Genomic DNA, 21,673 nt, shown 5'->3' on the forward strand with positions numbered 1-21,673 from the left:
GTGCTTCCAGACATGGCATCTGTACATATCATACAGTGCCACGCTGCGTCTGATACGTACAATACACGCATAAAACTAAAGGAACACAAGGCCATGGCTAAGAAATGTCGTCACTACAAAGAGGGAAGCTGAAGTACAAGTGTCCCCGAACCAAGCAGCAAACAACAATACGCTGCCCAGCAAGTACAGTAAGGAAGTCATTCAAGTGCTACACAGTAAACAGCGCTCGAAATGGCTCCGACAACATCATGCACTGGTCTCGTTAGCGTTATACAAACTATGGCTTCACCAAAGTCTCTCGGGGAATACCTGAGACCCTGCAACAAATGGAGTTGATTCTTTCCATGTTATGGGATATACATCACAGCATCCAAGACCTTGGCAAGGAAAATAATAATAGTAGTATATGATGATAAGAGCAACATATATAACCTCGCAAACAGCAGGGACTGCTTCCATCATGCCGTGCCAGCCACAGTGGCAGCATCCTGCATTACACATACAGAGGACAGGGACAGGACGAAAACAATGAATTAGAACCACAAACGGGAAGCAGAAACTCTACACAAAACCATGTACTTCCTCTGTCCAACAAAGGATGTCTCAACTTTGACTAAATTTGAATGCATCTATACACTAAGTCATGTCTAGATACATTCAAATTTTGACAAACTTAAGACATCTTTTGTTGGACGGAAGGAGTACCAGCTTTGGACATAAGCTCTACACAAAACTAGCACCAAAACAGCGAAGCAACAGTTTCACATAAAATCATGGAGAGGAGGATATACCGGCTTGGAGGTGTCCTTGTCATTTCCTTCAGATGATCCACTAGGCGTTTCTGCGAACCTGGCAAAGTTGTGAAAAAATGTCAGATAGAGCTGAATGTAAGATTAGTGGTTCCATTGAAAAGAATGGCATTAACACTGCCACATCCATCAACCTGAGAGCTCGTGCCTTTCGTTTATCTTCTTCTGCCTTGCTAACATTCGTATTTGTATTCGGACCAAATCGTTCTAAACGAGCTTTCTTCTTAGCCTCGTTAGCATCAGTAGAGGACGAGGTAATGCCAAACCTGAAAATTAAGAAAAGCATGTATCAGTTCATTCATCGCAAAAAAAAGCTATCAGTTCACTATTTGGGGGAGTACAATAAATCTAGTAGAGCATCATAGCTAATCTCTGACATGGAAAAATTTATTAGTGCGATTACACACCTCTCAGCCCTGGACTTCTTCTTCTGCTCCTCCATCTTCTCATTTGAAGATACAGTCCCAAACCTTGTAAACGAGAGCATTAAAAAAAAGTCACATTTCTTGGTATTTGACCATTGAAATATATCAAGTGATGAACAGATCAACCAAATGGGAAATACACAACTGACAGAGAAAACAAAGAATGAGTCAGTACAGGAACATTTCAATCTGTTTCAATCAAATTAAGACCGCAAACTAATATTGAAGCTTGCACTTTGCTTATATGCAGCAGCACTATCCATAAATGTTGGACAATTTAAATCATAGTTACCGGATTCGGAGTTCGCTCGGTTCGCGATTCGCCGCTTTCTACGAATCGTGTTCGATGGGGGGTATACATCTCCGATTCGCGAATCGATGATTGGGTTTGTGAATCAGAGAATGGGTTCGCCAATCAATATGCATATGTGTAACACATAGATTTGTTTTACATCATTAAGAAATGGCAGAAGTTAAAATAAAAGAAAACGTTCGCTACACCTTAGTTGGGCTGGCCTAGCTAGGAGCTGTACTGATGCAAATGCAACTCCTCAACCCAGGATACGTGACTTTCTTCCTCCCCGCGGCCACAAGTCGCTCTGCTCCAATTTGCTGTACAACAACATCTCCACTTCCATACTTCTTCCTGAACTCTGCCCACAATCCTCCTATCATGCGGCCCCCTAGCTACCCTCCCCACCGTGCCATCTGCCCATCCAGCTTTGTATCTCCAGGTGTGCAGCCATACCAGCCACACCTCTCAAGGACCACACCAGCTGCTGTGAATCTGCAATACGACGGTGATTGGAGGCGGCATCATCGAGCAGCTAGGGAAGCACGCATGGCAAGTTGGCAGTCGAACTGTGTTTGTGCAGGTCGTGAATCGGGCAGCGAAGTCAGAACGAATCAGACAAATTCGAACCATGATCTAGATCGATCAATCTAGATCGGGGGATCAGCACTGTTTTGAGCGAATCTGGTATTGTTATTTCTTAGTGCATCAGAGCCATAGATGTTTAAATACAACCTCCCCAACGATGATCTTGATGTGTCAAACCATAGGCTCCCCCATTTAATAGGTCATAGTATCATCCTAGCATTTCATTGGTGCCAACTCATGTTTTACCTAGGGCCTTGTGACAAGAGTTATATCTATGGTAAGATACAACTATAATGTCTCCCTTCTTTAATTATGATGCCACATTTGATTTTTGCCTATGTGGCAAGGCTGACAGTTCACCTTGGAGCAGTGGGAGAGGCCCAAGGTAGCTACTTTCCTTGCGAACGTAACGAATTATAATGAAGCAGCATACGATTTGATTTAGAGACACAAAGCCATGATAGCTTTACCCTTTTGTCTTCCATACACTAACCCTTAAGTAAGAAGAGCAAGAAACAGTATCATAAACAGATAACCAACCACATGGAAAGAATATGCATGAATCATTATCCACCCATCCATCGCTTTTATCAGTGCACCTCCAATTCCAATCTACTCTCTCCAGTACGACCACATGGAAAGAATATGCAACTAATGCAACTATTGGATACATTTATGACGAGGGAGGAGAAAGAGTAACAGTTTCTCCAATTGCAACCAAAATAAATTCCTTCTCAAAGCAAGGATTGACATCTCATGCTTACCGAAATCCGTTGGCAGGCTTGAATAACAGTATAAAAGCTAATACTCCCGTTGTACTAAATCAGCAACACTTATTATGGATAGGAGGGAGTAGTAAATTATACATGATGGGTATCATATTAATATTGAGTAATGCTGCTTTTTCATCATGTACTGTCAATCAATTTTAACAATACAGTATTACCATAAGTTAATGACATTACACAAGCTGTATACATAACATTAGCACAATTTCTACAATAGAACTTGGGTGATATGCATATGCCTTTCAGAACCATAGACAAGTAACGCATAAGAAGCGTTCAATGATAACAACATTTCATCATACGGAGCCTATTTTATTCACTTATTCAGTGTTCAATGGTAACATCATTTCACCCCAAGGATCTTATTCTTACCTAGCTGAAAAAAGCGAAAAAGTTCTCACAATTGAACTTAACTACTATCGCAGTTACAACATGGTTGACTCAAAAAGTATCAAACATTTATTTCCAAATTTTGCTTATTTCAGATATGTCATGTTCAATTGATTAGTAGGTTTGCCTACCATTTAGATGTGCATTTCACAATGTTCAAATATGAACATGGAAGAAGTACTGCTCATGAGTCAATGCAATAAACCTTGGAAGTTAACTACCATCCACGATAGGGCCTGGGCACTACAATGCAAAAAGATCATATATACTAATTACTAAAGCAGCTACAGTTGCACCGACCTCACAGGATTGTGTACATAGAACAAATAGGAAAACCCTTGTCTTGAGCTTTGAGGACCGTTGAACATATACTCGGTCACCCCTTTACTTCTTTTTTTTTTGAGGCAGTCACTCTTTACTTTCTCAAATACTCACTCGTTTCTTGCTTAAGAGATGCAACCTTTACAGTGTTTAGAATAAATATTTTAGAACTTCAGATGATCCTCCTTTACATCGTAATGTCTCCTTGTGCTAAATACTCCTAAACGTCCAAAATCCACTAAGAGCTTCTTAATTTCCATACTCGCGTAGATCCCCTTCAGCATATTATTGCAAGTTACTCTCGGCCAACAATAAACATAAGCACATAACACTATGTTAGCTAAAACAAAAGAAATTTTACAAGTAAACCGCAAACTCCAGTACGACTAACTATGCCATCCAGGCCATGACGATCCCTAAATCTATCGGTTCGGTAACGAAAAAAAAACTATAAACCCTAGCAGAAACGGATTTGGTAGAACAAGTACCTCTCGGCGCGACTGCTTCGCTTCTCCTCCTCGGACATCACCACCTGCGTCCCAAACCGCTCCGCGCGGCGCATCTTCTTCTCCAAATCCGTGGCCGCGTCACCTACCGCCGCAGCCGCGGCAGAACTAGGGTTTTGGGCTGGTGTGGGGGCGGTGGGGTTCGTAGGCGCCTCCCCTGCGGCAGCGGTCGCCGGGGATGACGGCTCGGTGGTGACTGGGTCTTGCGCGGTCTTGGAGTCCTGAGATGCCATCGGAGAGTGCTCGTCGCCTCGTCGGGAAGGTCTCGCAGAGTGTGGAAAGAGATCTTTGCTGCTCCTGTCTTCCTGCTCGTGTTCGCCGCTACGCCTCTGTACTTCACGAATGGGCCGTTTGGATCCCCGGGAAGACAAAATATATATGGGCCTTTTGGTGGCAGGTCGATGATAGCCTGCACTGGACACTAATAAATGGGCCTTACGGGTTGACCGGTTCCTATTTGCATAATTCCCCAAAATTCAAAGCAAAATTATATGTACTCAAACCTGAGAATATGAGATGGTTAGCTCGAACCTGAGAAATTTTCAGGCATCTAAAAAAACCTGAGATGGTTGACTACTTGACTTTTTGTTCATTCCAAGGAACAGGGGAGAAATGGTTCAGTACTCTCTTTAAAAAAGTCTGCCGCGCATGCGTTTCATTGTCAGGAAAAAAAACAGCTATAGCTGGAAAACAAGTGCTGACTCCGTTCTATTATTCTTGTGTCAAATTTACTCAAAATTGGATGTATCTATTCTTAAAAAGTGTATAGATACATGTAAAATTCTGACAAGAATTATGGTACGGAGGTAGTACGAATATCAAACAACTCGACAACACATTATACTGCTGGCCAATTTGTTTCTCAAGGTGACCCAATCAGTTACGTCAAAAGATCATTCTAATTTATACAGCACATGCATGATCGCTGATGCTGGGCTGCTACTGAAGATTATTTTTCTTCTTCTTTCCGGGAACGGGGGCTGCTACTGAAGATCATGACCCAATCAGTTACGTCAATCCGTCAAAGCAGATTGAAACCGACAACATACCTCCCAACAAAAGTCTAACCCAACTAACCCGATTAGGAGCAACAGATAGTATACTAGCTAGTGACAGACGTATGATTATAGCCGGACGGCCCGGACGGCGACACTTTCCATTATCTAAAAAAACTGTATTATTCCACTCGCCAACTTGACTCACACCTCTTGGCGACGCATAAATACCTACTCCGGACACGATCGACTCGCCCACCAGACATAACGCATCAGATTACCCCGAACAGCAGTGGCCAGTCGGTCCCTTGTCACATCATCATCCCATCTCGATGGCAGCAGCAGCCAGGAGGTGCTGTGATTATTTTGCCAAGCACTTATGCAGTCATGCTATTACCCCCTTTTTTTACATGGACTGAGACGGTGGTGTTGCGCTCGTTTTGCAGCTCCGCCGGAGAAGTGCTCCCGCCTGCACTGGGAGCCGTCTCCGAGCCCCCTCCCCTCTTCGACGGCACCACCAGGTAACTAAAAACTGAGCTCATTTTTTACGTCGCCAGTCAGTAATGGAATTCCGTCAGTAATCTGCACTTGACTAACCGTGGAATGGTTAACTGAATCTTTGTGCGACGTCAAGACTGTATATCTGCTACTTCTGCCCGTTTGCTCAGCGTGCTTGGGTTACCCGCAACTGCAAGGTATGCTAGCTTGCTGCCCGGCCGTTTCCTTGCACCTTACCGCTGCGGTGTTGCTAAAAATAGTACGTATACCTGAACGAAATATTCTTTTTTTTTCAGGGTTTGCGGGAAGAGATCAAGCTGGTCGGAATCGATCTGCAGGACAAGCCAGCCTGGTACAAGGAGAAGGTTTACCCACGGGGCACGGTATATGCACCGGTTCATCCAGCATTTGCCTTCAGATTCCTTCATGTTCTTGACTTCGCAATTTTATATGTTGCGTTTCTCCACAGGTGCCTTCCCTGGAGCACGACGGCAAGGTGACCGGAGAGAGCTTGGATTTGATCAAGTACATCGACAGCAACTTTGAAGGCCCCGCACTGCTTCCTCAAGTAAGGCTTCGGAGCATGTATGATTGGGGGAAAAGTTGAAGGAGTTATTAATTCCTGAGAAATGTTAACCTTTGGATGTGGATCGATTGCCAGGATCCTGCTAAGAGACAGTTTGCTGATGAGCTGATTGCGTATGCTGGCGCGTTTACTAAAGCACTTTACTCGCCCTTGACCTCCCAAGTAGACATGTCTGATGACACTGGTACGTAAAAGCTTAGCTAGCTAGCATCTCTGAAGCTGTGCATACCTTGTACGGAGTAGTTGCGGGTAGTTTCTAGAATGAATCTGGATTCAAGGGATATATGTCGCTTTGGATTCATTCGCATTGCTCAAGCTAATATCCTCTGCTTCGTCGCTCAGTTGCTGCTCTGGACAAGATCGAAGCTGCTCTGTCGAAGTTCAGTGACGGCCCGTTCTTCCTTGGCCAATTTAGCTTGGTATGGCAGTCCGTTCGAGTCCAAAATAATCAAATGGGTTACAGTTTACTTTCAACCAGATTAACGTTTGTGGTGATGCTTCATTCAGTTCCCTTAATCAGTTAATCTTGGCAGGCGGATATTGCGTACGTGACCATCTTGGAGAGGGTTCAGATATACTACTCTCACCTGAGGAACTACGAGATTGCCAAAGGCAGGCCCAACCTTGAGAAATACATCGAGGAGATGAACAAGATCGAAGCTTATACGCAAACAAAAAATGAACCGCTGAACTTGCTTGATATGGCCAAGAGGCATCTCAAGGCAAAGACATTAATTTCCCGAATCAAACTCATTTTTTCATTCTAATTTTGCCTTCCTTCTTTCAGGTTTGTACTCGTATCACTATATCAGTACTATCATTTGACACTGACTTGCTGTGAGTTTTCAGATTGCTTGAAGAAGTGGAGGTGTCGCCCAAGGATTATAGAATCGTTATCTGGGAATGGCAGTACGTAGCTGAGTCGATACAGGCTTTAGGGGTCAACCATCATGAGTGGGCTTGCGCGCCATTCCTCCAAGGAGCATGCTTTTGCCAGAATAATTATGGACAGTGTGTAATTTCTGGCAGACCAGACCAATGGTGTTGTGTAAATTTCATTGTCAGATACACGATGAAGATGAAAGTGCTAGGAAGTCAAAAACAAAAAATGATTCGACACTCTAGTTTCATATGAGTGCTATGGAAAGGTTAAAACTTAAAAGAGTGTCTATTTTTCACTCGACTCAAAAAAGTTTATTTCTCAGTCAACCATGCATCCGAGATTTTCTCATCATTTTTACTTGCACTGAGTCTCAACGATTGGATCAGACAGCTGTCAGCATCAACTTAGAAATAGCAAAACCGAAAGCCTAAACCCTTAGAAACATGTCTTTGCTTGCATTGTATGAACATTAATTCTCTCTTCTAAACCCTGAAAAAATCATGTGGAAGATGCAAAGGGCCATCATAGGATTCAGTAAGGCACAGGACATGGCATTCAGTTCTTTTTTTCTTTTCGAAAAGAAGGATAACACCCCGGCCTCTGCATATGGCATTCGGTTCTACATTTTTTTCTTTCTATCATGTGTTTTGATATCCATAGGAAAATGGCTAGTTTTTACATTGGCTCGCCAAGCCTATCACAACTCTCTTTCTTTATCCGGGCTTGGGACCGGCTATGCCTATAATGACATACGCCTATACAGACATTGACAGAGTTGTCCACAAATTCCTATTTAGATTTCATATCTAGCCTATTCCAACTTGTTTGGAACAAAAGACTTAGTTGTTGTTGTTGTTGTTATCCCGTGTTTTGATAATGTTGCACTTGAAATAGGCCCGAAAATCACTACTTGGAGTGCCGTGGTCTTCATGATCCAATGAACTGATGAAGCAAGCAAATTATCCACGACCATACGCATCTCTATTGTATTCTAGCATGGATGGAGATATGGAGTGTATATATGGGTACAGGGATGAATCCAAATAATTCACAAAAAACTCAATGCAAAAAAGATAAGCCAAGGATGCAGCGATTTTGACCTCTGCTAGTTCCGCCATCCGGAGCCATCTGCCAAATACACTTGCCAGCTCGTCGCCAGAACACCCGAAAGGAGTATACACGGCCCATGTCGTAGCGCCTGGACCGGTGCTTGATCATCCTTAGCCACGTGCCATACCCATCGCCGCAGCGCTGCACCTCCAAGCCGGTGAGCACCGCGAACCGCGCATCATAGTCAAAGTTGTCTCTCCGCCCGGTAATGAACATCATGGCGTCGCAGAACCTGCCACAGCCCAGGGGGACGAGTACGAGTACGAGGGTAACCCCATGGGCTCCCACCCCTCGTCGTTACGCGTCTCCAGGACGTCCTCCCACACGGCGCGCACCCGGGGCGGCGGCGGCGGCGGCACCGGACCCGGAGCTCCGGTACAAACGCTTAGGTCGGACGCGCAGAGCCCCAAGTTTACGCCGCCGCGGTCGGGCGAGGAGAGGCCGAACCAGAGCCCGTGCTCCGGGAAGTACTCGGCGCGGCCTCTGAACGGCTCTTCCGCCGTGTTGTGTTGCGGCGGGTCTTGTTGGGTAGAAGAAGTCTGATACGTTGATGCGGTGCAGCTGGTAGGAGGGGCGGCCGCCGATGGTGGCGTTCGCGGCTAGGTTTACGAACCTGCGGCTGATCATTGTTGTCGTCTCTAATCTGAAGCTGCCCTTCCTCTCTGTCTATACATCGACGAATTAATTCTTCTTCTGATGGTAATGCTGCCGTGTTAACCGCGAGACAAACGTCTCTTGCTCCCGTGGCAGACGCGGGCTGTTGGGAAGACAAAGGAACATTAGATGGATCAGGATGGAGTTCCTAAACATGTAAAATGTCTTATTTTAATCTGCTCTAAATAAAAAAAATCTATATTCAATCAATTTTATAGAAAAATCTACCAACATTAGACCTTGAAAATAGTTTTATTAAATCTGTCATTATATATGTTCTCGTGGTAAATTCATTTGATATTTTAGATCTTAGTAGGTTTTTCTATAATTTGGTCAAACTTAAAACGGAAATGTTTGACCAAGGATAAAGCTATGACTTTTCCACATTTATATAAGAAAGAAGTAAGTGTTGTTTTATCCATTACAATTACTGCAGATAGTACACTAAATTGATATAAAAAGACAATCACATCTAATATAAAACTGAAACTTCTGTCGAAATAATCTGGAGTCGACATTTTTCTTGGTCTCAAGTGCAAAAACCGCCAAACCTATGTAAGTTGGACAAACCTTTTCACTAATTGATGTTAGTTCAGGGATCTTGACGTAATTTTTACTGTGTTTGAAATGCTTTGTATCTGTGTTGAACCTTTTATAATAGATTTGTGTTCTTTTAAAAATAAACTCTAGGAATGCAATTATTGCTTTTGGCATTTTGATGTTGCTCTTCTCGACCTTTTCGTCGGTTTCCTATTGTTGGGAGCAACATTCATGGAATATGTTCTCTCACAAGGCTTTTGTTCCTCCACATTTGTGAGGTTTGGACTATGAAAACTTTTCCTCTTTTTCTTTCTTCGGTCGTCCCATGGCCATGTTGGCGGATGGAGTCAACTCCCTTCTTGGATGTGGTGCCATTGAGGTTCTAGATCTTTGGGGATGTTTACGATCCTCCAGTGGAGTTACTTGCTTCGTTTGAGCAGAGCTGTATTTGCTCGGGCTCCTCGTCAAGGGTGGATGAGAGAACCCTCGTAGTCGAGCCATAAATACAGTGAACCTTGCAACTCCAGATTCAATTTGATGGAGCGTCTTCAAAATCTACAACTAATTCTCCTGCCTCCCGTTCACAAGTTAGAAGGACCGTCCGTCAAGCCTCGTCCGGTCAAATAGGTGGCCTCTGCCAAAAGCTTATGCACTCTTAGCGACTCTAACTTTATGTTTCTTTTGGTGCAAGCTTCTGGTTGTAACTCCATCTGCTACTGAAGTTCTATAATTTCCCCTTCCTTCTATTATTATGTTTTTTTCTTCTTATTAAGAAAACGTGAGCGATTATTTTGTGCTACGATGACACTGTACTAGATCATTTCCACCTGGTTCACAATTCACAAACGAGTGCTTCGTGGCCTCGTGTGGACGTGTCAACTTTTGCAGCTGCAGTCCGTCCGCATGAAAACAACGTAAGAAACAATCGGTACGGTTCCGGAAGCCTGGCCGGCAGTGCAGCAGCCCGGCACCTGCACCGCGTTCGCGTCCAGGTGAGGCCGACCTGACCTGACCCCCCAACCTCCCATGGCTCCACCGAGCGCCCGTATCGACGTGTCGAATCCAATCCAATCGACCTTTATGCTGCCGCCATGAATTCACTCGCTTTCCTTTGCCGCCCGTCACCACTGACGCCTTCCGCCTCCCCCTCCATCTCCCTCTCCGTCCCCCAGTCGTCCTGTATAAAGCTCCCCCGCTCGCGGCCAGCAGCTCACCGCCACCGCACCGCCGCCGCCGCCAGGATTTCCTCCCGAACCGTCGCCATGGCAACCGCTGCTGCACCACCGGTCATGTGAGTCTGCAGAATCTTCAGTCTGCCGCTCGTGCTGTTCCGGAATCTGGATCTAGAATATTAAATTGCTCGATTTCCTAATGTCGTGTTCCATTCTCTAATCGGACATGTGCAGCTTCCCGAAAGAAAATCTCCCCCCTTCCCTGACCTCCACCTCAGAACCCCCTCCGCTCTTCGATGGCACGACCAGGTGAATTTTAACCCAACTGGAAATGGAATTGCGTTGCAGATATATCTCGTGGTTTATCACTTCTGCACATATCTAAGGATAAACTGATTTTTATTTCTCCTGTAGGTTGTATGTTGCATATCACTGCCCGTACGCGCAGCGCGCTTGGATTACCAGGAACTGCAAGGTAACACGCTAGCGTTCTTTGATTTGCTGATTTGCAGTCCATAGTCCACACTTTCACTGGACTTGTGCTGATAAAAGTTGCATCTTTTCTTTATATGCTTTATTGTCCAGGGTTTGCAGGACAAGATTAAGATAGTAGCGATCGATCTGGCAGACAGGCCAGTTTGGTACAAGGAAAAGGTTTATCCAGAGAACAAGGTATGGTTAATCTCAGTTCTTTCTCACGTGTATAATCTCTTGCTCTGTTTGCAGTCCATCATTTCTCTGATCTCCATGCACACGTACCTTTATTTTACTACAGGTGCCTTCACTGGAGCATGACAACCAAGTGAAAGGCGAGAGCTTGGATTTGGTCAAGTACATTGATAGCAATTTCGAAGGCCCAGCTTTGCTTCCTGAAGTATGCATATTTGTTCAACCATCATAAGAGTGATGCTTGTACAGAGATTACAACAATTTCTCGGTGTTATTTACCTTTGCATCCATAAACTGGCAGGATTCTGCAAAGAAGCAGTCCGCTGAGGAGCTACTTGCGTATACAGATGAGTTTAACAAAGCATTATACTCATCCATACTCTCCAAGGGAGATGTGTCAGAGGAAACTGGTAAAAGAGCATCGCTATTACTGTAACCTGTTTAATCATTTGATAACTTCTACACGCAATTTGTATTCATATTATAATTGCAATCTATCATGCATTATCTTTCATTAGTTGCCGCGCTGGATAAAATAGAAGCTGCCCTGGGAAAGTTCACCGATGGTCCTTTCTTGCTTGGCCAGTTCAGTTCGGTATGCACATCAGTCTGCGGTTCCTGTAAATTTCCTTTGATAAAGGACTAGAAAGAATTGTGGTTAACATGTGCTCTTGCTGTGATGCTAATTTCTGCACAGGTGGACATTGCATATCTTCCATTTATTGAAAGGTTTCAGATATTCTATTCTGGTATCAAGAACTACGATATCACCAAGGGCAGACCGAACTTTCAGAAATACATCGAGGTGATTCTGAATGATACGAGATGAGATTATGCCATATTTTAATGTTATGTTAAGAGGAATTTTAGGAGACACGCAAATTAACATGAGCCGTTAATTTTCCAAAATCCAATGGCTAGAACCATGTAGGCGTAGTTGTTGTGGACACCATGACAATAGTACTGTTATCTCATGGTCCCTCCTCACAAATATATAAGGTCAACGCGGAATTTTGTGTCAAACTTTGACCAACTATTAGACTAGTAGTATGAGGTTATTACAATGCAAAAGTGATATTATTGAATTTGTATTGGAAAATATATTCTGATGGTATAACTTCTATACATATATATCCAAATATTTTTTGTCCAATGATTAGTCAAAATTTGACATAGAATTCCATGTTGGCCTTGTATATTTGGAAGGAGTGAGTAATCAGTAACCTTATGAAGTTTAGATTTTGCACTTTGCCCAAGTATAAAAGTAAATGATAACGCCATTAGAGCATGATGGCAAAAGGATAGAAAGAATTAGTGCTAATTACCATGATCTTACCTTCCTCTTTTGGCCCCATTACTTGTTTCTGGATTGACTTATTTTTCTTTGCATGCCAAGGTTTATTAAACCACTAACCATTGGTAACAATACACATATGATTGTATATTTGTTAGGCTGAAATTTTTGGTCTATATGAAAAAGGCACGACCGAGGACCTAAAAAACTTTTTGTAGGTTCTTGAGTTGCCCATAGCCCACTGTGAATATTTTCACAAAACTTGAAATCTGAACATAATGTTGAGTCATGTATATGTGTTTTTTTTAAAGTATATTTCCTTTTTGAAAGAGAGCACATGCCAAGGCTATTGTTCTGCCAAGGCTGTAATTTCATGGCAACCCTTTGCCGAGGAGAAGGCTTAACTCCCAATTGATATGTTACAGGAAGCAAACAAGATCGATGCGTATACACAGACCAAACTGGAACCACAATTTCTGCTTGATCAAACAAAGAAGCGTCTTGGGGTAACATGTTTCTTTTCTTTACAGCTTTGTTGTGTAATTTTCTTCAATTGTCTAATTGTTTTGCACTTACACACTTTAACTTTCAGATTGAGTGAATATGTCACCAAGGATAAACAAGAGGCGCAGCATGGAATATGAAGACTTAGTCACTCGATCAGGAGTGTGCTTGTTTGTTAGATGGTATTTGAATAAAAAAGATGTATGCTACTATGCTCCTGCCTTTTGAGAATAAGGTGGTTGTGTTGTGATTATAGTTTGACGGTATGCCAATGTTTATGGATGAGAATAATCATATACTCCCTCGGTCCCAAGTGACTCGAATTTGTCCAAATATGGATGTATCTATACCCAAAAAACGTCTAGATACATGTAGTATTTCGTCACTTAATATGGGACGGAGGGAGTATTTTGTTGAATGTTTATGAGTATAGTGAAACGATGCTTCTATGATATCATGTTAACCATTTACTTGTGGTCTTCGTATTAAAACTAGCATAGTGCCCTTGCGTTGATACAAAACCAAATAAAAAGAGCAAGGATATAATTTGCCAAATGAATGCTTTTCTTTGGATTGATCATCGGTCATATGCGTAAGACTATTTCACATGGATTTGTATAAGAATCTATATAAATCCACATCATTTATTTTGGGACGGAGGGAGTAATAGTTAAACGGGAAAGAAAGACAATGGATCACTATGCTTGTTCAGACCATAGCTGCAAATGGTGTTGCCACAAATTTGTACTTCTCGCTTTCAGTACTTCTGTTTTTTCAAAACCTGTCACTGTCAGTACTCGGTACAGTACCTTTTAGTTTGGCAGGTCGCGAAGAATTGTCAGATCCAGCGATCGCACCAGCTAAATTGTAGGGCAGTTTTCCCCTTGTGCCATGGACGTGTCTTCTTTACGAAAAATGATACGCCATATCGTTAATTGTCCCTGAGAAACTGCAGCAAGATGTATGCGGGTTATATGGTGCCACGATCCATGAGTGACATGGCATCGGCCAGTACCACTCCTTTCTTCTTCGCGGTTGATCGTCACAGCTGACGCCTGAGCTCAAGTTTTCTCCAAATCTTCCCTACCAGCCTCCACTGACTACTGTACTCTGGTTTACCAGTCTACCCGAGAACAGTACTGTTTCCGCTTACAAAATCCGCATTTCTGCGCATCCTGAATCCCTGATCACTGCCTTGGCAATGGCAGCATCACCAGCAAGCAGGGACATGTGCAGTTCCTTTCTCACTCTGCTGCCATGATCATGATCATATATACTACTCCCTTGGTCCCATAATTCTTGCCGCCGTTTTAGTTCAAATTATGGGACGGAGGGAGTATGATATAGCTGAGCTGAATCTGAGATGAACATTTGTAAGTTTATGATCTCTCAGTATGAAATGTAGGTTTGCTGAAGAAGCTCTCCCGCGTACCTTGACATCCGCGTCCGACCAGCCACCTCCCTACGATGGCACAGCCAGGCAATCAATCCCGTGTTTTGGGCTGTCTGTAATGCGTTTTACCTTGCTCACATGTGGGGATTAATAAAGCTGGGATTACATACAGGTTGTACATGTCGTACACTTGCCCGTACGCGCAACGAGCATGGGTCACGAGGAACTGCAAGGTACCAAACCGATTAACCGAGCCGTTCTTGTGATGATGATGTTCTTCATTTTCCCACATGAGCTGCATGCCTACTTTGGTTAGTTTCACTTCATCTTTCTGCGTTTTGCGTTGCCGTTGTTTCCGGCATCAGGGTTTGCAGAAGAAGATCGAGTTAGTCCCCTTGGAAATGGCAGATAGGCCAGCGTGGTACAAGGAGATTTACCCCAAGAATACGGTGTGGCTGTACTAAAATACATACAAGTCTCCTACTCCCTCCGATTCATAATAAGTGTCTTGAACTTTGCATGGATCGGAGGGAGTATTTTAATATAAGTCTCATGTTTAATCCTATATGTTTTCTTGTGCTGACAAGGTGCCTAGCTTAGAGCACAACAACAAAGAATAGGAGAGAGTTTGGATTTGATCAAGTATATTGACAGCAACTTCGAAGGCCCTAAACTGACTCCTGATGTGAGTCAATAGTAACCGTTTTGTCTCCAAATGCTGAAGTAGCATGCACCGTCTCTTAGGTTGGCATCCCCATTGACAACCTTTTGTTTTTTCTTTTTTTAACTAATTTACTTTAGGATTCGGAAAAGCGAAGGTTTGCAGACGAACTGCTGGCTTATTCAGATACCTTCAATCTGGCGATGCTCTCCGGGCTGACCTCTACGAGTCCTGTGACTGCTGAAGCTGGCAAGAATTGAGAAAATTTACTAAGTTTCAGTTCTAAATTATACTACTCTCTCTGTCTAACAAAGGATGTCTCAACTTTGACTAAATTTTAATGCATCTATACACTAAGTCATGTCTAGATACATTCAAATTTTGACAAATTTGAGACATCTTTTGTTTGACGGAGGGAATACTATATTCAAACTGGCTACTGTACTCACTTATGAAAGCATTATTGAACCCTTATCATCAGTTGCTGCTCTGGACAAAATAGAATTCTCCCTTTCAAAATTTGACGATGGGCCTTTCTTCCTTGGCCAGTTTAGTCTGGTAAGTTGCAGTTTATGTCTTGTCAGCTATAGTGTTTTAGTCATTCAAAGAACTAACGACGTTCATTTGGTAGGTGGACATCGCATATGCACCATTTGTCGATGGATTCCAGATATTCTTCGCTGACATAAAGAATTACGATACCACCGCAGAAAGGTCTAACACACGGAGATTCATCGAGGTAGCAAAAACCATAACATCTTTTGAGTGTCCATTATCCTTGATTTACATATGACACCAAAGGAAAAAAATTGTCACAGGAAATGAACGACATTGCGGCATACGCGCATACAAAGTATGACGCCCAAGAACTGGTTGCTCTCACAAAGAAGAAGCTCGGGGTAAGGCGTTCTAGCCGTGATTAGCTGAGTATCAATGCCAATACTGAGGTATATATATATGCACTTTCTTGTGATACTGATGGAGTGCTGATGTTTTACTGCAGATATAAAGGATATTTCACTTGACGAACGTTGCATGGAGCACATATGTGACCAGCCTGCCTGCTCCGAGCGCAATAAAATAATAAAGGAAATAGTTGTACTGTATTCACTATGTATTTCTAGATGGAGAGGTATTACTAGTACTCCGTAATAAAAGAAAATAGTTGTACTGTATTCACTATGTACAAAATGTGATACTTTTTATGGAGTGCTACCAGAACCGCTCATGCCACCAACTGTCGAAACACAAAAACCTCCCGATTCGCCTAAAACCGGAACTATAGGGGACTAGGTACCACTGTACCCGGGTTCAGGGAGGTCAATCCCACGCTCTCGTGTACTTGAGCATAATGTAAGAACGGAACAAAACAAAAATTCCTCATCTCAGACACGAACTACGCCCAGAGTGCACCAGACTTCTAGCTGCATGGCTGCAACCTCCAGGCTATAGAGCACTCGAATACAGTTTCAGAGTGCCAGCGAGAAAATATCAAGTATTAACATTTATGGGACGAATTCGTTCAGCTGCTTCTACTGTGAAGGGAAATAGTATAACTTCCAGGTTACACAGGAAAGATGAGAATGAAAACAGTACAGTTCAACTGAGCACCAGCAGAAAAAGCATGAATCAAGCGGTCAGTCGAAGGGAGCTTGTAAAACCATACATTTCTACCACATGCATGGATAGACTTCAAATCCTAGCAGGGCCAATTGTAAGAAGGTGATTCAAATATGATAAGATTTGGTGGGTTAATGAATAACCCGCATGGTAACAGCATTGTTCAGACAGAAACCCTTGTTTTTAGCAATGAAGGCATTGGTTGCATCAGTCTTCGAGCGGAACTTAACCAGCACCATTCTTATGGGCTCTGGGTCGCCAGGTCTGTGCACCAGCCATCCAGAGAATCAGACAAGGATGAATGTAGCGAACAACATCCTAGCAAACAAAGATGGCTAACAAAAATTATCACCTGATAAAGTTTTCAAATGGAGGAGGTTCGAAGTTAGTGCCACACAAGAAGCGTTCTATGTCATCTGGTTGAGCGTTTCGAGGGACTCCTTGCAGTAGTACCTGGATAGACCCAAACAGCAAAAACAAAAGTAGCATCATGATTATTTCCACATGAAATCACTCAGAAGATATCAATAATTGCATGATACATTGCAGGAACAAGAGCATGAATTAAACTGTCAACAGAAAAAGGGACTTTCCTCCCCTACTGCATTTCTTGATATTTGCACAATCAATAGCATCGGAGAAGAGAGGTAATGTTAGCTGTATAACTTATCTAGTAAAAGGCAACTATATCACTTACAGCTTTTCCATCATAAGACTGCTTGTGATCCCACTCATCACGATTTATCTGTGATATCAAATTAGAATATATATATCAGTGTAAAAGAATTTACTGAAACCAACTAAGAAAATTGATAAAAGTAATTTCAGTGACATTACCCTCTCAAGCCTGTACAGGCGACCCTGACTTATTTGCCTCAATGCTGCGTTAAATGCTTGAATGGAAGGAAACTTCAACAACCTGATCAGGTGTAGACATTTTCAGGTTGATACTCACTTTAAGAAATCAGCAAGATAAAGCTATATTCGACTGAGAACCCACGACAATGTCATAATACCAACTATACTACTACAGAAGAATCAAAGAAGGCATGCCATACATTTGTAACAAAGACAGATTTTGATAGGACGGAATTAGCTAACCGTGCTTAAACAGGCTTTCTTAGTATCACGTGGAGAACATTAATACGAAGAAATTATATCAGACATGCAAGGAAAAGTGAAATGAACTACAAATGCTCACTTTGGTATACTGCATTAAAAGATCGTTACTACATGTCTACACCACGCAGACAGATCAACAAAGCCTAGTAAGGACTCACAAACAATTTAGCCTAAGCATAGGTGGGGCTTCTTGAAAAACTAACAAAAATTATCCAATCCATGCATGAACCACAAAACAAGGTGCGCATTCAAGCACGTCCTAAAAGGTTCAAAACAATGCAAAGAACCAAATCAGTTGGAAACTCTCAAGCACTACTGAATGCAATAGACATTAGTATAACCTTTCGAGCATATGCAGCCCCAAGTTCAAGTGAAAATAAGGTACATAAATGGATAATATAGAACATCTATGTTTCATGCCGAAGATCAGAATCGGAGTAAGAAAATAAACCGTACGCAGCCATGGGATAATATCCCCTGTTGTAATCAATCTTCACATCATCCAGCGACAATTCACATTTGTCCAGGTAATGGATGATGTCAGTTTTCAGCATGTTCTTGCCTAGACGGCTGCCTCCAGAAATAGCACTGTAGAACTTCCCATAATAGGCCAAGCCTGTTGCAGCAGATCAGTGTTAGTGAAATGAACAACATGATGGTGTTCAAATGCAAGTAGATCTCAAAGTTTTCTTATTACAAAATGGAGGAAATCACTTAACTCTAAAAGGGCAATATAGTATAATTACTATGAAAATAATTATTCCCTCCTTCCATATATGTAAGGCCCCATTTGAAAATCTCCGGTACCAAGACAAATAGCCCGTATCTTGGAGAAGTTTTTTGTTTTTGTTTTGATCAATAGATTTGGAACCCAAAAGACTTGCAATTAATGTAGATTTATAATAGTAGACATGAAATGGTCGTACTTAATGAAGAATTGGAACCCAAGAGACTTGCAATTAAGCGGGCACGGTTTAAAAGAGAAAAGTTCAAAAGTGGCCTTGTATTTTGGAAAAATAAGATTTGGAAAGGGGCCTTACATGCATTGAAGGAGGGAGTAGTATTCATGTATAGGATAGTGTAGTACTCCCTCCGATCCATATTAATTGTCTCAAATTTGCCCAAATATGGATGTATGTATGCCTAAAAAGCGTCTAGATACATGTAATATTTCGACAAGTAATATGGATCGGAGGGAGTAGCACCTAAGTCCTAAGCCAGCAAGGCAAGGGTACAAAAGCTAAAACAGATGGACAGTAAATCCTTCTGCTGGTCTCATAGGAACAACATACCCAGTTTGAATAACGCATATGACAACAGCAAAATAGCCTTTTAAATTTCTGTTTCTACCAGTCAAAGAATGTCTATACATAGTTCTCTTTAATAGGAATAACAAAATCCAAAAATGTATGCTTCAGAAGTCAGGACGCAGGAGTAGGAACGATAAAACTACATAAATCAGAGAAACACATGAAAATAAAATCAACATGATGCCATGATCGTAGTGGATGGAGGTAAAACTGTCCTCCTTGCGGGCTTGGTTGGATACAGTGTGATCCGACTGAATCCCATTGGACCCATAGCGAAAATGAAAGAAAATCCTTTCAATCCAAAGAAGCTCTTTGGTTTATACCTTGGCGAACGACACATTTTTTTTTCATTGTTACTGGTCACAGTACACCCAAAGAACGTGATGTTCTACACTAAGATTACAACATTATCTCGCTTTTTAGAGGCTGTGACCTGCATTCTCAGAGTTTGACTCTAATATCATTTATCACAAACTCACAACAGGGACTAAAATATGAACTCGATCACCCGGTCCACCACAACACATTAACTCATAGTCCATGCTGTAAAAAAAAACTGCATAGTCCATCATCCTACATTCCGACGCTCTTAGCTGGTAGAGACCATTAAACCCTAAACCCCAGAGAAATAAACTTACGAGCATACGAGAGAACACCTATAAATTACAAAAACACAGCACAAGGATGCGAGAGCTACCTTCGCTGGACGCTTTGGGGAAAGAGTCGTCTTGTGATCCCGCTTCGACGCCGCTTGCGTCAGTGGAGAAGAGACGAGCGGATGCCGGATATGCTGCCGCCGAGATCGAGTGAGAGCGCACCCCAGATGCGGTCACGGCGCGGCGGAGGGCAGCGGCCGCGAGCCTCGACATGTCTCCGGCTGCGCGGCGGCGGCGGAGGGGTGCTGGCGTTGGGCGGAGTTGGATTCAGGAGGAGAACGACGCGAATGGACCCCGAATGGGTTGTGACGGGTGGTAGCAATATTTGCGGGCTTCTTTGGACCCACTTGTGCAAATGGGCTTATTGGTTCTACAGAGCTACTGGACTTTCTTTGTAAGCTTACAGTTGCTGAAATTATTTTATAATTTGACTGTGAAAAAATACAAATAAGAGTAAAAGGAAAAATGGTTGCCAAACTATTCAAAAAAGGTGAGCCAAACGGGATTATGAGAACCACCGCAGTGCTAGATGCAGCCTTAGTGTAAATGGTAAGTTATGTAGTTCAATACGGAAACTCCGTGCGTATGACACTTTTTTCGATATAAGATAAAGGGATTGACTACCACACAGTCCATGCTCGGTCCTGCTCTGCTCCTTCCTAATGCCGCTGGCTAACGGTTTTCTTTTTCCTTTGAGCTTGCGGTGTTCTGCTGACTTTCTTTAGCCTTCTAGGTCATAAAGCACTTTGGACTTAGCCAAGAACTATTCCGCCTTTCAGAAAAATAGACACTGCTAGGTCAAAAACTAAACTAAACACGTACCACATGCCACTGAAAAAATTATAGTTGCGGTCATTATACAACTGTGAAAATTACAGTTGCAATTATTGTGCAAGTGAAAAAAATCACAGGTGCAAATAAAAAGCTAGAGCTGCAACCTCATGCAACAAGGAAATTTTCAGGTGCAACCAAAAAATTACAGTGCAATCCCATACAATGGGAAAAAATATTACAGTCTGACTGAAACAATTACGGTTGCAAACTCCATGCAATTGAGAAATTACGGTTGCAACCATCGTGCGATTGAATAAACTAAAGTTATGCAACTGAAAAAATTATATTCGAAATCATTGTCCAACTAAAAAATTACAATTGCGACGCCCATCCAACTCGAAAAATTGCGGTTGCAATCTGCGTGCAATTTTGGTATTTGGAATGTACAACTCGTCCAAAACAAAATTTAGGACACAAAAATATAAAATAAACAAGAAAATTTCCTAGTATATATAAATTATTGTGGAGATCATAAAACAAAATAGACCTAAATAAATAATTATAAAGAAAAACGCATATTGGTGCAATATTAGCTCAGCATGCAACTTATCCTAATTACTCGCTCTAAACAGCAGAGTTTGCATTTGAAAAGACAAAACAAAAATAGAAAGCATAATACAAACAAAGGAAAGTCAAGGGGGAAAAAAGAAGCAAAAAGGAAAAATAAACTGCTAATGGGCTGCAAATGGATTCGAACTCAGTACTTCTGAGTATTATGACACAAACTATACCAACCACCGAACCAACCAATTGATGTAGCTAGATGGCAGTTGTTACCTTATTTATCTGAGATTTGTTTGCACACAACTTCAGCACGAATCGCGACGCCAATCCGACGGTCAACGCTGTCGACTGAGAAAAACAAATTCTCAGGCAACTGTTCCCTTGCAATTCCATAAGATAAATTGTAGATTTGATTTTCCCATTCAGCCCTAGATCTAGCGTGTTTTTTAATAGGACACAGAACTACGCATGGAAAGCCGTGATGTGAGTAGGTCCCCTTGTAATCTAAAAGAATGACCTATGATTTAAGTTGGAACTGTAAGCTTACAA

The 21,673-nt window shown here is 42.3% G+C and overlaps 4 protein-coding genes and 1 pseudogene across 4 annotated transcripts; 3 read left to right on the forward strand and 2 right to left on the reverse strand.

Annotated features, from left to right (window-relative positions):
- Positions 1 to 76: 76 nt before the first annotated feature.
- On the reverse strand, positions 77 to 4,461 carry LOC100842684 (protein MODIFIER OF SNC1 11). Its single transcript, XM_003558145.4, has 6 exons — positions 4,102 to 4,461; positions 1,217 to 1,279; positions 944 to 1,075; positions 792 to 849; positions 433 to 488; positions 77 to 317 (listed from the first exon to the last, which is right to left on the reverse strand). Exons 1-5 carry the CDS (start codon positions 4,350 to 4,352, stop codon positions 459 to 461), a joined length of 534 nt encoding a protein of 177 aa, XP_003558193.1. The 5' UTR covers positions 4,353 to 4,461; the 3' UTR covers positions 77 to 317; positions 433 to 458.
- An 850-nt stretch (positions 4,462 to 5,311) lies between these two features.
- Positions 5,312 to 7,407, forward strand: LOC100846270 (protein IN2-1 homolog A). The gene is made up of 9 exons (XM_010230463.3): positions 5,312 to 5,466; positions 5,561 to 5,635; positions 5,749 to 5,809; positions 5,909 to 5,995; positions 6,082 to 6,180; positions 6,274 to 6,382; positions 6,541 to 6,617; positions 6,732 to 6,920; positions 7,048 to 7,407. Exons 1-9 carry the CDS (start codon positions 5,447 to 5,449, stop codon positions 7,054 to 7,056), a joined length of 726 nt encoding a protein of 241 aa, XP_010228765.1. The 5' UTR covers positions 5,312 to 5,446; the 3' UTR covers positions 7,057 to 7,407.
- A 3,004-nt stretch (positions 7,408 to 10,411) lies between these two features.
- On the forward strand, positions 10,412 to 13,494 carry LOC100842990 (protein IN2-1 homolog B). Its single transcript, XM_003558146.4, has 10 exons — positions 10,412 to 10,676; positions 10,792 to 10,866; positions 10,972 to 11,032; positions 11,143 to 11,229; positions 11,333 to 11,431; positions 11,528 to 11,636; positions 11,745 to 11,821; positions 11,924 to 12,031; positions 12,946 to 13,026; positions 13,113 to 13,494. The coding sequence occupies exons 1-10, from the start codon at positions 10,477 to 10,479 to the stop codon at positions 13,119 to 13,121; spliced, it is 906 nt and encodes a 301-aa protein (XP_003558194.1). The 5' UTR covers positions 10,412 to 10,476; the 3' UTR covers positions 13,122 to 13,494.
- A 474-nt stretch (positions 13,495 to 13,968) lies between these two features.
- Positions 13,969 to 16,315, forward strand: LOC100846574 (annotated as a pseudogene).
- Positions 16,316 to 16,545: 230 nt separating this feature from the next.
- On the reverse strand, positions 16,546 to 20,094 carry LOC100843295. The gene is made up of 6 exons (XM_003558147.4): positions 19,828 to 20,094; positions 18,277 to 18,436; positions 17,536 to 17,617; positions 17,396 to 17,443; positions 17,051 to 17,151; positions 16,546 to 16,962 (listed from the first exon to the last, which is right to left on the reverse strand). The coding sequence occupies exons 1-6, from the start codon at positions 19,997 to 19,999 to the stop codon at positions 16,830 to 16,832; spliced, it is 696 nt and encodes a 231-aa protein (XP_003558195.1). The 5' UTR covers positions 20,000 to 20,094; the 3' UTR covers positions 16,546 to 16,829.
- Between the last annotated feature and the right edge of the window lie 1,579 nt (positions 20,095 to 21,673).

The sequence above is a fragment of the Brachypodium distachyon genome, chromosome 1 (assembly GCF_000005505.3).
Source record: "Brachypodium distachyon strain Bd21 chromosome 1, Brachypodium_distachyon_v3.0, whole genome shotgun sequence".
NCBI lineage: Eukaryota > Viridiplantae > Streptophyta > Magnoliopsida > Poales > Poaceae > Brachypodium > Brachypodium distachyon.

Coding starts and splice junctions, on each gene's coding strand:
- LOC100842990 (XM_003558146.4), top strand. CDS start 10,477: ATGAATTCACTCGCTTTCCTTTGCCGCCCGTCACCACTGACGCCTTCC. Junction 10,867..10,971: donor CTCTTCGATGGCACGACCAG/GTGAATTTTAAC, acceptor TTTCTCCTGTAG/GTTGTATGTTGCATATCACT. Junction 11,033..11,142: donor GGATTACCAGGAACTGCAAG/GTAACACGCTAG, acceptor TTTATTGTCCAG/GGTTTGCAGGACAAGATTAA.
- LOC100842684 (XM_003558145.4), bottom strand. CDS start 4,352: ATGGCATCTCAGGACTCCAAGACCGCGCAAGACCCAGTCACCACCGAG. Junction 1,280..4,101: donor CGAAGCAGTCGCGCCGAGAG/GTACTTGTTCTA, acceptor CTCGTTTACAAG/GTTTGGGACTGTATCTTCAA. Junction 850..943: donor CGAAAGGCACGAGCTCTCAG/GTTGATGGATGT, acceptor CAACTTTGCCAG/GTTCGCAGAAACGCCTAGTG.
- LOC100843295 (XM_003558147.4), bottom strand. CDS start 19,999: ATGTCGAGGCTCGCGGCCGCTGCCCTCCGCCGCGCCGTGACCGCATCT. Junction 17,618..18,276: donor GGATATTATCCCATGGCTGC/GTACGGTTTATT, acceptor ACACCTGATCAG/GTTGTTGAAGTTTCCTTCCA. Junction 16,963..17,050: donor CCATTTGAAAACTTTATCAG/GTGATAATTTTT, acceptor GCTGGTGCACAG/ACCTGGCGACCCAGAGCCCA.
- LOC100846270 (XM_010230463.3), top strand. CDS start 5,447: ATGGCAGCAGCAGCCAGGAG. Junction 5,810..5,908: donor GGGTTACCCGCAACTGCAAG/GTATGCTAGCTT, acceptor TTTTTTTTTCAG/GGTTTGCGGGAAGAGATCAA. Junction 6,618..6,731: donor TCCTTGGCCAATTTAGCTTG/GTATGGCAGTCC, acceptor TAATCTTGGCAG/GCGGATATTGCGTACGTGAC.